The following is a 14,581-nucleotide window of genomic DNA, read 5'->3' as shown; positions in this document are numbered from 1 at the left end:
AATATTATTATTTGTATTATTTATTTTATAATTTTATAATTTATTATTATTTTTTATTACCTTTTTATGTAGCCTTTTTTTGTATACATTAAAATATTACATCATTTTTCAATAGTAAGTACATTTTGGCATCACGTGTACAGTATGAAAAAAGGATATTCATTTTGAAACATTACATTTTGCAGTGTTATTAAATTATTAGGGTTAAGATTAGAAGATTAGTGAGTGTGTGTGAGTGTTAGATGACGGCAAAATTACTCTAAATATAAAAATAGGGGAAATGAACGTGAACAAATAATTATCCAATTCTGACCAACTAAATTAAAACAAGTTATTATGGTACAGACATGTTGTGCATTCCTATTAGTAAACCTATAAACTTGTTATAATATTGTATGAAAAGTTGTTTTCTGCATTAGGCATCACAACAATGAAGAATTAGCATCAGGAACTTTTTTTGCTCAGAGGTTGTTTTTCCATAGCTCACTGAAGTATTAGATTTGTCTCAGATTCCTTAGGAGAAATGCAAAATGTTGTCATATTGTAGAATTAGAACTGGGAAAATTTATATACAGTACATAGTTAAGATAATTTGGTCTTGGTCTTCAATCTGAAATCTCTGACTTGGCTGTTAATTTGACTTTTATTGTTTTATTTATTTTGATGTTGTTTAGAACTCTTCCGAAACACTTCTGAGATGGATGTGAGATTACTAAGCAAATGTTTTCATTTGCTCTTCATTTAATCTCACTTGTGTCTATGAGAAACATCTGAGATACTACAGAGAGCTCATGTGCGACTATTCTTTCCTGCAGGATGTCAGTGAGGGGTGAATGCCTACCATGCAGTTTTTGTCCGATGGTTCTAGTACTGCATCCTGCTTTTGTGTAATGAGTGCCTCACTCTGTTTTAAGGCCACAAATATACTCTTTGAATGTATGCAAACATCTCCTTAAACTGGATGTTATTTTTCAGGTTTCTGTACATATAGAAATAAACACATTGACCCATGAGAGAAGTTGATCTGAAGGAGAAAGTGGACAATAGAAGACAGTTAAAATGATGCTCATTATAGCGTCCCTTGTGGCCACACGGAGAATGCAATGCATAGTTGTGTTGTGTTATGATTAGGCCGCCCCATTGTCCACAACAATAATCAAAGGCCCCATATAGAAATATCTTTCTAATATTTTTTTGTTCACAATTTCTACCGAATTAAATATTTTATTGCTTGGCATAATTGGAAAAATATGTTTATTACAAAACTGTCAAAAAATCACACTTTTAAGTGAATTAAAATAAGATATATGTTGATTTTGACCCTTCCTCAGGATTTAATTTTGTGCTTAATTTTCTGACAGTTTCCAAACTCTGTGCTGCACCAAAAGTTCTAGTGACCGGTGAGGCTGAATGTGGACGTGATGGTGCATAGAGTCCATTGCATTCTAAAACATTTTGGAACACAGTGATGCATGAAATTGAGCGTGTATAGCTTAAAGCATTTGCGTCTTTAGTAGTGAATAAGCCTTAAAATATTTCCCGAACTGACCATAGACCATAGTTTGGTCGCATATTAGAAGTGTATAACATATTACAATTTTGATTTGCTCATTTTTGCTCCAAAATAATCTAATTCCCACCATCAGTGGCATTAAGCAAGAAGCCATGTTTTTTGAGTCTTATGAACTTTATCCTGTTGACGAGAGAGCAGAAAGTAAAAAGTGCCATCAAATATTAAGGCTTATTACTACTTCTTTGCCGATTGGAGAGTTTAAAAAAGAAAAATTCAGAAAGAATGAAAATAGTACAAGGATCTGTTATTTTATTGATGAAAATATATTTTTTAAAGATATTTTGCTTAAAGGGTAAGTTCACTTTCACTATCAACTATCACTTTAAGTAAGCATTTATATAAGTGGTTGTTAGAATATCAGATGTTGCCCTGCTGTGTAAAACACTTTTCAGGAGATAAACCTCAAATGAACCAATACAAAAGGTTTGAAACCTCCACACCTCCACTGGTGGTCATGGTTGAAAAGACATAAATAATTTCAGACCAGCTTTATGTATGGAGATAGCTAACAGCTGTCATCAGGGACTGCTCTGTTGACAGGTGATAACAAAACCTAATGCTCCTGATGCTAATAGTCATACAATAAGTGGAGTTTGCCTCTAAGTGCAAGTGGAAACAGAACTAATCCTGTTACATGGCCATGACAAAGCAGAGACAACGAGAGAGGAGAGAAAACCAGAGGGGGCGGAGATGAAGTGACGCTGAATAAGGCTGACACTGTGAATATGAGGCCCTGAAAATGGAAGTCAATTAGTGTCTCTCCCTCCTCTCCAGCAATGCGTTTCAGCCGAGCTTCGGAGTGCAGACTGCAGATCCACGGATCTAAACACTGTTTTCAGTGCAGGGCGTGGACGTATCAATCTATCAGCCTGAACATACACAGATACCTGTTCTGCAGCAGCAGGGCATGGAGATCCGAGAGCAATGGGGGTGGAGAGAGAATGAAAAAGAGAAAGAGAGAGAGAGCGAGAGAGGGAGGTTAGGAAGGAACGGAAGGAGAGAGAAGGAATTATGCTACAGCTTGCCGCATTGTCAAGGACACACCAAGGGGAGATGGAGAGAGAGAGAGAGAGAGTGGGTGAATGAGTGAGCGGGGTGGGGGGAGAAGGAGGTGGGGTGTTTGAAAAGCAAGAGATTCTTTAAAGCGAATGGATGCGGGCATGGCTACTCAGCAGTTTTTCTTAAAGGGACAGTTCATCCATAAATGGAAAACCTGTCTTCATTTACTCAGCCTCCTGTTGTTCCAAACCTGTATAACTTACTTTCTTCTGTTGAACACAAAAGGAGATGTTTTGGAAGATGAGCTGATTGCTCTTTTCCATGCAGATACATTATCTAGAGATTGGAGCTTTAAAATAGACAACAAAAGTATCATAAAAGTGGTTCATATGATGTTTGCTGTACAATATTCTGAAATCATGCAATAGATTTGTGAGGAACAGACCAAAATGTATTCTTATTCGCTAATAATCTCCTCTAGTGATCATTAACAAATCAAGACTGATTTTGTGTACTTGATCAGTACGAATCATTTGGATCATTCAGTTTACTGAAAAGATCTGACTCAGGAAAACAGTTTCTTCACAAATCGAACTGCTTCTCTCATAATTGTGCAAAGGAGATCTAGGTGAGATTTTCAGTGAATACTCTCTTAAATTTCGTTTTGTTTTTCTCTCTAGTGATCTGTTTATCGCTGCAACCAGCTAGTCAACTAATTTAGTCTGATTCATGAACAAATCAGCAATTAATCAGTCAATTCACTGAAAAGGTCTGTTTAAAAACCCATTACTTCTCAAATCAGCCATTAGCTTTTCTCATGAATGTGTCAAGCTAGGAATATTTTAAAAAAATAACTGAAAATCATATGACTTCAAAAGACTTTGACTACAGTGCATGATTTGTATAGATCACTTTATGATACTTATATGGTTCCTTTGTGTCTTTGTTGATGCTTGATAGGTCCCCATTCATTTGACTTCTTATCAAATTTAAAATAAATAAATCAATAAAAGTGTCTAAATTTCTCATCAAAATATCAGAAAGACAAAGTAATACAGGTTTTGAACAACATGAGGGTGAGTAAATGACAGAATTTTCAGTAAAACTTTACAATAAGGTCTCGTTTGGTTACGCAAGTTAATTCATTAGATAACACAATGAGCAATGCATTTCTTAAAGCATTTATTAATCTTTTTTAATGTTACTTAATAAAAACACTGTTAAATAAATGTTAACAAATATAACTTCGGATTTGAAAAATGTATTAGTCAATGCTTAAATTAACATTAACTAAAACTAATAAATGCTGTAGAAGAACTGCTTATTCATGTTAACTAATGTTATAAGGTGTTCAGATAGCATAAGTTTTTCATCTTCATTCATCTTCTGTCCTTCCTGACTCTCTCTCTCTCTCTTTGTCTTTCATTCATACGTCCACTTCTCATGTAGAGTGTTGTATAATCATGCATTCAGTAATGGTAATGGCAAGGTTAGTGCTGAGTGCTGGTATGGAGTGACTGTGATCAGTGTACAGTATAACCGCAGGAGCTCTTGCCAACAGTCGACCTGATGCTCTGACTCAGTGGCGGTATACATACCAGCCTATACATTCCTCCTTTGTCCACTTAAAGTATTTTCTAGTTGGTTTGTCCTGTCCTTATCCGTCCCTGAAGCATGTTCACTGCACACTCATAGACTGACGTCAATAGTGCCTCATTCAGCTGAGCTGTAATGCTGGGTTTCACTCCGGGTGACTCCACTGACTTCAACACTGACTGAAAACATCATGAATTTTCTCTCAGGCTTTGAAAGACTCACTGTTTGCAAAAACAGCTTCCACAGCAGACCAATCAAAAATCTATTATAAGGCTCACGCGGACCGCACCGAATCAATGACATCATCTGTAGCTGGGCGAAAAGGTGCCCGAAGACAGGAAGTTGAAGAGCAGCACGATTTGTGCTTGATGTCTTCATCACCATGGAAACTGCACCAATCTATGAAAGACTGAAAGCGAGAGTAAGAGAAAGACTGAAAGACATAGATGGCTGTGGAAAGGGGGGCACTGGGCACATTAAACGCAGTGTCTTCATATCCATTTCTCTTCATCCTTCTTGTCTTCTCTCAGCCTCTCGTTCTAGATAGGAGCCCTTTGAAATGAGCAGAAACATGCGATTAATTATTTACATCAGAAATTCAATATATGTGGCTCAGGCCGACTCGCATCGCTTCTTACTTTGGAACAATCTGCTTTAACAAGCGATACATTCTAATACGCTTGGGTCAATATAATCAGTTGGTTATGTTTTATTGTATCGTACACGCACATGCAATATATTGTGCTATTCATCTCGTCTTAGTGACCCTCATTTGAATCTTTGAGATTGTAAGATGGCTAAATGTGTTGTTTGAATGCGTGGTGATAATAGGAAAGGGAAGCAGTGCATATGCTATTAAAGGTGTCAGTTATCTCCATGGTGTATTTAAAGCTAGCGTGTGTGCACTTTTGTGTGAAATGGTATTGGAGTTGTTCACTGTCGGAATCTTGAACTCTATTCATATACAATGTTTCCAAGCTGTAAGTATTGGCTTGGTCCAAAGTGGACTGGTGAAAGACTAGAAAAAATTCCCATGATTCTCTATGATACTTTTTGTTTTTGTTTTTTTGTAAAAAGGCACCAATATACTGGTGACTTTTGGAACAGCATTTTTCAATTTTCTTTAACTACAAATGGCTTCACTAGTTCAGTTTAGTCTTTGCATAACTGTTACCTAAACAGCTGTGCAATGTTCACCTTATTATTAACCGTGTAAACAAAAAGTTTACTTTTTACACATTAGTTAGGCTGCATCTTTCCCCACTACATTTGTTTGTGTGTTCAGTGACAGTTGGCCTATAAAATGCTTCAGTAGTTAAAATGTTGACTTTGATGTGAAATTTTGAAAGCCTTTTCTGAAACCTTAAATTTTTTTAAATCAACCAGTACAGCATGATGCAAGCAACATCAAGTTCATGGGTTTAAATTCCTGGGAAAGCAAGAACTGATCAAATGTAAATGTGCACCTTGAATGCAATGTAAGTCGCTTCGAATAAAAGTGTTTGCCAAAATGCATAAATATAAATGCAGAGCACCCTTAGATGACGGAAAGTTAGGTGTCACATCTGTATGGAGGAAAGGGAACAACATGGATGTGCATGAATGTATTTCACTAAACAGGAATTCAGACAGCTACTTATTAGCAAACTTTATTTGGTAGCTAGCTTATTTTCTGTCTTATTGAACACAATTCCAACACAATATGCTGTAATTATGACAAAGATGATTATTTAACTTTTTTATTAACAAAAATTAAGATATATTAAATTGATTTTGATTGATATATTAAATGAATGACACAATTAATTTTGTGATTTTTCAAGAAGTTTCAAGAAATTTATATTTTTCAATAAAAGCAATAATTAGTGCTGTTTTTTATTACATATTGTTACGATTCACAGAGAAGTGCATAGTGTATGATGAGCAAACACAGATTTTTTAGCTTCAGATTGTGATTCCATCCAGTCAGAGAATATCAAACATATTGTTTTCATCTGTCATGTGTCTCCTAGCAACAAGGTGCATATTTCTGCATGAGTTTGTTGTGTTCAGAGTGAAAGTCTGGTAGTATGTGAAGGCTTGTGTTACAAATTTTATTTTCAGTGTTGCAAGCAACCTCGTAAAACGTGCACAACATTACAATTTATGCTGGTCTATGATGGGACCAGCATATTTTCAAATTTGTTGGGATAGATGGCTGAAATGTGTTCAGACGGTTTTACAGCTTACCATAGTAAAAAAGTAATATATTTAAAATATTTATTTCATACTAAGTATAGTTCAAATCTATTGACATATTTATTGACATATTGCTCGGAACTTACTGATATAAATATTATAATTAAACTTTATTTGAAGTACTACTTGTGCACAAGTTGTGTTTTAAGGTCACTATTGATGAGGGTTGTATGATCTTTGATTGGTATCGATCTTTAAATGCAAGATATTTAAAGTACACTTGCAATAGTTACACTTTAGCACAATCAAATATACTTCAGTATATCTTTAGTTGGACTTCAGCACTATTTCCGCACAATTAAAGTGCATTAAACACAAAATTAGTTGTTGAAATTTAGCAGACTTTAAGTAGACCAGTTTAGTATAGCAAAAATACAATTGCAGAGTATTTTTATTAAATGCATAAATATGTAAAGGTTTTTGTAGTATACTTAGCATGAAATAAGTGTATTTCAAATACGTTTAAATGTATTTATTTTTCACAAGGGTATCTTAATATGAACCTCATAAATCAATTTATAGTCAGTAAGTTAAATGTTAAAATTGTGTAATTTAGTTTTTTGTATTTTATATAAATTACACTGTATTATAAATTTCTTCATTAAATTTTCAATGTTGACATTCTCTTTCAAACATCCCTCTGTTTTTTTAACAAATCGCACCCAGATTGCGATTCCTCGTCATTAGGTAGATATCAAGGATTTATCAGTAAAACTTGATAGTACCCTTGTCAAAAGACATTAGTTTGGCCAAAAATGCTTCTTGCCAAAAGAGATTAGGGCTAAAGACCATTAAAATCCAAATTGCGTCAAGAGCCAGACTGCAGATAGCAAACACAAGCACCTCATTCTTAATGACTGTTTAAAAACAATGTGTCCTGCATTGGGTAAAGCCAAATGTACAGAATGTTTCGAACCTTAACAGGAAAGTCCCAGGCTCTGAGATGAGAGAGGCACACTAAGTTCCTTAATGGTATATCCTACTCATTGCCCTGGGGGTGAGGGTGCCCCACGCATTACAAAAATTGTGATGACCTCTGTTTGACTTTTCTTCTTTTCCTTTCAGGTTTGTCAGATAACCCGACAGATCTGGAGAAGCGCAGACAGGTATTTGGACAAAACTTCATACCCCCGAAAAAGCCCAAGACCTTCCTTCAGCTGGTGTGGGAGGCATTACAAGACGTCACCCTTATCATCCTGGAGATTGCAGCCATCATCTCCCTCGGCCTGTCCTTCTATCAGCCACCCGGAGACGAGAGCGAGGGTGAGAGAGAGAGGGAAGCTAGACGGGGATGTTAGAGGGATGAGGTGTGTGTAGAGGAAGGGAGTTAAAGGGATGGTATGGGTCTAGGTATAGTAGTTATAGTATTTAGTATATGTATTGTCAGATGCTCTTTTTTTTCTCTTATACTTGCATTGTTGTATGTTTATCTTATGTTTAACTAGTACGTAGCACCATGGTCCTGCGAGACACGACATTTCGTTCCACTATATATCCACACATGTAGCAGAATGACAATAAAGCTCAACTTGAACTTGAACTTGAAGGGAGGAGGGAATGACAGATAGAGAGTGGGAGGGAAGAGAGAGAGAACTGAATCAAGGGAGTGTGGGAGGAAAAAGGTGAGAATGAAGGTGAGAAATGGAGTGAGAAAAGAGGATGTCACGCAGGAATGCAGAGAAAGAGAAAACCAGTTTAGGGATGCTGGGGAAAAATAAAACAATAAAACGTTCTGAAAGTTTTATATAATCGCATATTGAGTTCTGCATAACATAAATGTCACTCTGCATAAAGAAGTGATGATGTACAACCAGCCGAGCATTATTGCAAATAAACTCTGGCAGGGTGAACAGATTTCTGAAAGGGTCCATTTTTTTATATCACCAGCCGTACTGCACATTATTCTATTAATTACATGGCAATTTACTAACATTTAATACATTTTTTTCATTCTTGTATCTTCCAGCAAGACAAACACTGCAACAGTATTACAACATTAATTTACATATTAATATTAATCTGCGGTCCAAGTAAGCTTTTCAATAACATATTTAGCTACAATGTAGTCTTTTTCTATTTATTTATTTTTAAGTTTCTCTTACCAGTTTGTTGTTATTCAAAGTGATATTTGTTTCTTGCTCTAACTGGGGACTGCCGAGCATCTAGTCATCTACTGTTTTATGCTCATCATACACTACCATTCAAACGTTTTTAAAAGTCTTTTATGTTCACCCTAGGCTGCAATTATTGAATCAATAATACAGTAAAGGCAGCAATGTTTGCTCAAGAAACATTTCTTAGTATGATTTATGTTGAACATTTGCTGTTTAATATATTTGTGGAAATATTTTGTTAATTTTTTTCAGATTCTTTAAGATATCGTGATAACACTGCATTTTCTCAGACATTGACATTAGCATTTCTTTAAGGTCTTTTGATTCAGAACATTATAAATGACTTTTACTGACATCTTAATCAATTTTATTGTCAATGTAATTGCTCAAATTAAAGTAATAATTTCTTTAAGAATATTTTCCCAAACTTTAGAATTGATGTGTGTAGATATTAAAAAAATAAATGAATAATAAAGCACACAAGCTTGTCAGTCAGCTAATCATTCTGAGTTGCAAGACAGCAAACTTGAATTGGTATGAAACAAGAAAGAGACCACAGAGCAAATCGAAAGACATTAAAGAAATGCTTATCTCAGTATCTGCAAAATGAGTGTTATCATGAAATCTTAGTCTAGCTAATCAAAAGAGCTCTCCTTAACCAGATTGTGCTATGCTTGTTAGCTTGCAAACTGAAAACACAAAGAATTTGAAATAATTTTTTTTCTTTTTTATTGCCTTTGATGTGTTTAAATGACAGTAATTAGCATATGTTGATGTTTAAGAATAAATACATGCTATATAATTTCTAATCGGGCACCAAAAAGCCTGCCCATTAAAAGTCATCCCAGTTATAGGGACAAAGTCCCAGATAGCACACATACATCTCCAAGAAGTCTGTTAAAGAGTACTTCATCTGGAAAGCATTTGCTGCCAGCAACAAAAAACCTCAACTGCAATTGATCAGTCAGAATCAAGTATTCCAGACGCCCATGTAATAATGAACTTCTAACCTCTGCAGGTTGTGGAAATGTGTCAGGAGGCGCTGAAGATGAGGGGGAGGCAGAGGCAGGATGGATCGAAGGTGCGGCCATCCTACTATCCGTCATTTGCGTGGTGCTGGTGACGGCTTTCAACGACTGGAGTAAAGAGAAACAGTTCCGGGGACTGCAGAGCCGCATCGAGCTGGAGCAACGATTCGCTGTGGCGCGCAATGGAAACGTCATCCAGATCCCCGTTGCTGAGCTGGTGGTTGGGGACATGGCCCAGGTCAAATACGGTCAGTGTCCTGTTCTGCTGAGCCCAGAGAATGGAATAAATGCTGAGATTAGTTTTAACTCATCTATTATGAGGAAGGTGTGGATTAACACAGCAGTATTTTTAGAGTAATGTTCACATTTCCACAAATCACGATGGGAACTCATTTGTTGATAATGTACTCTGTGCAGTGAATGCTTTTTGGCATATTAAGGATGCTCTACTGATCACGGGATATTTATTTGTCCCACTTTTATTTCTTAGGTGACCTCCTACCTGCTGATGGGGTCCTGATTCAGGGAAATGACCTGAAAATCGATGAGAGCTCTTTAACTGGTGAATCAGATCATGTGCAGAAGTCGGCCGACAAGGACCCCATGCTTCTCTCTGGTAAGCATGCGTACATATGTGGATCATACAGTAGATTGCTAGACCTTACTTAATGGTGGCTTCAAAATGATTAGTTTCTACGTATGTGTTTCGGTTCACAGTAAAGCTGCTCTGAGAACCTGAAACCTGAATGAATCATGCATCTTTATGAACACAGTGTTGTGCTTCACTATAAAATTCACAGCACATTTATTTATTTGCCTGCATTCAGTCAACATGAAAGCTTTAACATCTGAAAATGAAGAAATTAAGATGAAAATGGTAACTATTATAAGTTTACAATTGTGCTATAAATGATTTTATTACATATTTTTTATTTTATAGTACAATAGAATTATATTGTTAAATATTTTATTTAATAATCTCAATTAAGGGTTACACTTTATTTTATACATTTAAGTACTGAGTAATATTAATTAACTACATGTACTTACTGTATGGTTAGGGTTAGGATCAGGGTTTGGCTTAGAGTTACTTGCATGTAATGATGCATAATTTATTGTTATAATAGGACACCTTAAAATAAAGTGTTACCCTATTAAATAACAATTGTTATTATTTCATAGTATTGTTGAGGTTTTTTTTAACTGTTCACTTTATGGTTATTAAGTTATGAAAGAGGTTTTAAACAGATACTTTACACACAAAAAAAGTTTTTAGCTTTTAAAAAGTATTTTTATGTTCTGTAATCCCTAACAAAATCACAGTTCTAGAATGATTACTTATTTCCAAATATACAGTACCTATTTAAGTTGTCTAGTACAAATGTCTGCCTGTATATCACAGAAAAAAAGAATATTGATAATGTCAGTTGTTTTTCCAATATTGCGTAACCCTAATTCCAATGAGGTCTCAAAATAGGTTAGATCAAACAATCACTTGTAACCTTTAAGCAAGAGATAGAGCTTCCCAACTCCACCTGGAGGGGGTGAAAAACATTATTTGAGCCAATCATAAAACTAGCTAATCTGAAGTGCTTTATGTCTGTGAAACTTTTTTTATTTGCAGACATGACTTTGGAGAGAGGAGTTTTAGAAAGCTTTATACCTATAAAGTTTTAATAATTGCCTAATGCCTAGATAATTGTTTAAAAGTCCATAACCAAGCTATAACAATATCAATCTCTGGAATCATTTTAAGGCAATTTTTTTCCTGCTCATTAACAATATAAACATTGAAAGTCAGTCTGAAAATCCACTGACTTTAAGAGCTTGAGCATTTAAAGTGGCAGACAGCATACAGTAACTGCAGCGCTTATAAACAGAACATTATTGTCTGTAGGTGTGAATGCTAATATTGTTATCTGAACAGGTATCATTCTTACTGTGAATAGGCCTTTAGTCTAGTAGCAAAAACCTCACTGTGAATTAAAGTAAAATCGTTGTTAAAGGTTGATGCCCATCACTCTCCTTAAGAGATTGGTCAACCTTTCTTGAAAGTGTCTGAAGTAGTTTTGTATTCTCCTCTCGGCTGCGCTTCATCAGCTGTCAGTCAGCAGCACAAAGCACTCAGAGCATCCGCATTCTGTGTGTCAGAATAACTGAGATGCTGCAGTGGCATCCAGATGTTATTAATTAGATCTGAGAATCTCTGTTTCCTGCTGTGAGCACTGGTGCATGCCCTCTCCCTTCCTCCATGCTATTCTTAGACACTTAAGATGATAACTCCATTCTCTTTATGAGGCTGTCCTGCTCTACTGATGATATTATTGAATAATATCCCAATTATATTTTTGTGAAGTTGATGTATGGAGGCTGTTGTTGTGCACGGTCTGGAGTCAAATGCTAATGGTGAACTGCAGCAGGCCTGGCTGTCTGCATTTGTAGATAAAAACTCAATGTCTAAATGGAATTGTTGAGAAAATGTGAAAATAATCACAGAAATATGAGCTGCAACAAATGTCGCAATAACTGTCTTCAGTAATGCTACTTTTTTAGCCAATTTGAATTTGTGCACTAAATGTAAAATGACTTATTCAGTCAGTAGATTCTTGTCAAGGCAATTATAGATTAAGAAGTTTTTTGTATTTTTTTTTCTAAAGCAACCTTAAACTTTGGAAAAGTGCAACATACATTATTATTATTATTATAGAAATTGGTCATTTTCTTCTTTCTTAAATTAAACTGTTATTATTATTTTTTATTAATCAGTAATTTTCTTGTAAATTTGATACATTTATAGAAATTGGCCATTTTCTTCTTTCTTAAATTAAACCAGTGTTGTTATTATTATAGTTTATATTGTTATTATTAAGCTCAAGGTCACTTTACAAGAAAAGTGCAATTATTAAATTTTTTATTCATTTAGACATTATTATTGTTATAGAAATGTGTTACATTCTTGTAAAATGAACATAAAACATTATTACTAAATTCTAGGTCACTTTATAAGATAAGTAAAATGATTTAAATGTGTTGTTTTTTAGACATTATACATTTATTTCCTGGCATAAATATAAAAGGCATGATTTTAATCTAACATATAGTTTTATATTGACTCTTAATATGAAGTGACAATCTTTGAAACAGAAGGGTAGAACATAATTTATTGATGCTGCAATGCATGCTGAGAGGTCACAAATCAGCCACATTGTTCAACAAGAAATCATTTATTTAAACTAGTTCTATGAGGCTAGCTGGGACAACATTGGCAGAATTTTTGGGGGGTCTTTCCATTTATGCTGCAATTAAATATCATTTGCCTACATTGTGTCTTTTCCTAAATCTGTCTATCTCTCTCTCAATCATTCTTTCTCAGGTACCCATGTGATGGAGGGATCAGGCAGGATGCTGGTAACCGCAGTTGGAGTCAACTCTCAGAGTGGCATCATATACACTCTGCTGGGAGCCGGGGAAGGGGAGGAGGAGAAGAAAGAAAAGAAAGGTAGGTGTAAGAAGGAAGAGCATCAAACACCAACCAAAACACACCGCAATACTCAGAGAAAATGCTGAGGCTAGTGTAGGATGTAGTGAGAATGACTGCACACGTTGTGAGTAGCACTACCAGACAGTGGAGAATGGAGAGAGGGGGGGTGGGAGATCCTTACATAAGAGAGAGATGGGTTGGATATGAATGGAGGACCAGTGGGCTCGGAGCCTGCAGGAATATTTATGAATGGTAAGACGAGCAAGAGAGACAAGCAGAGCTTCACTGCTGCAAACTTTATGGCCCATGTCATGGGTAATTTAAGCTGCAGCCAACAGAGAGGAGACTGGAGTGAAGGGAATAGAGAAGGATTAGGAGTTATATTGGAGGAGGCTGATTAATTATTCAGAGAAAGGGAACGAAAGAGAGAAACAGAGAGAGAGGTAGAGAGAGCAAAGGTTGGATGTGGGTGGATGAAGGATGAAGTAGCGCCATGTTCTGTTACTGTCCCACTGAATCGCTCTATATGTGTCATCAGCCACCGAACTGACTTAAAACTGCCTCACAATCACAACTCAATTGTCTTTTTTGCTTTTGCGAAAGTGATTTGTAATATTTGTACATCTTTACTGATACCCATAATTGTAGATTAGTAGAATGCACATATGACAAATAATGTCAACAACCCTTTTTAATTCACCATTTAAGATTTGAAGTTAAAATCTATATGAATGCATGAAGGATAGTGTATGTTGATTTTTTTTTTTTCAACCTTCAAATATTTTTGCAGTCCTGCAGTGTGAATTTTTAAAATACATGTATTCTATGTTGTGTCTCAATTAACATGAGGCCATAAAAGCTACATGTTTAATTAGGGCTATCAATAAATTAATAAAGTAATTACTCAATGTGTTGATTAATCACAATAAAATTTTAATTTTTGTCATTTTTAGTAGTCGTTTTTAAATATGTGTGTATAGTTTTTATACATTTTTATTTCAGTTTTACTCTAAATTAATTAGACTAAATTAAAATGATAAATGTTGCCTTGGCAACTAAAAAAAGTTTTATTATATTATTTTATTTCAGTTAGCATTTATTTTTATTTCAAGTAACAATTTTTAAAATTTATTTTAGTTTCAGCTTTAGTTTTATTTAAAGCTGCAGTCCGTAACTTTTGGCACTCTAGCGGCTTATAAACATAATGGTGTGCGTCTTGCAGAAGAACATTGTAGCCGGAACTACTTCTCTCAGGTACTGGGCTTCTCCGCAGCGGTAGCTACCTGAACCAGTCTAAAATAGTCCGAATAGAAACACTTACTAAAGGTGTACAGTAGTGATTCAGGACAAGCCAAAAACACGGTTTGGAAAATGGATTCATGGTGTACTTGCTTATTATATAAATTTTGAACTCAAAAAAGTTACGGACTGCAGCTTTGTCTATAATATAAATGTTTGCTGAGCAAAGCCCCCAAATGATGGTAATTAAAAGACATTACATAAGAGTAACTCACTGAGTAGATTAATATATTGTTTGCTTAACAAAGTAGAT

The 14,581-nt window shown here is 35.3% G+C and overlaps 2 protein-coding genes across 11 annotated transcripts in view; both read left to right on the top strand.

The window, feature by feature from the left end:
• The window catches only part of LOC306861073 (ninjurin-1-like), a gene marked incomplete at both ends in the record, with an annotated part of 649,099 nt that overhangs the window by 600,340 nt on the left and 34,178 nt on the right, over nucleotides 1-14,581 (top strand). The window lies entirely within an intron of this gene.
• Nucleotides 1-14,581, top strand: part of LOC306860633 (plasma membrane calcium-transporting ATPase 3-like) — a gene marked incomplete at its 5' end in the record, with an annotated part of 41,330 nt that overhangs the window by 1,946 nt on the left and 24,803 nt on the right. For 5 of the 10 annotated variants that reach the window (XM_079402431.1, XM_079402429.1, XM_079402428.1 and 2 more), the window contains 4 exons: nucleotides 7,472-7,669; nucleotides 9,539-9,796; nucleotides 10,039-10,164; nucleotides 12,922-13,047. In XM_079402431.1, the coding sequence (XP_079258557.1) occupies nucleotides 7,472-7,669; nucleotides 9,539-9,796; nucleotides 10,039-10,164; nucleotides 12,922-13,047 (708 nt within the window). Of the gene's footprint in view, nucleotides 1-7,471; nucleotides 7,670-9,538; nucleotides 9,797-10,038; nucleotides 10,165-12,921; nucleotides 13,096-14,581 lie in introns of all 10 variants that reach the window. The other 5 variants (XM_079402427.1, XM_079402425.1, XM_079402423.1 and 2 more) reach the window with 3 other exon arrangements.

The sequence above is a fragment of the Barbus barbus genome, assembly GCF_936440315.1.
Source record: "Barbus barbus genome assembly, chromosome: 41".
In the NCBI taxonomy this organism is placed as follows: Eukaryota; Metazoa; Chordata; class Actinopteri; order Cypriniformes; family Cyprinidae; genus Barbus; species Barbus barbus.
This window is presented reverse-complemented; position numbering and strand designations above follow the sequence as displayed.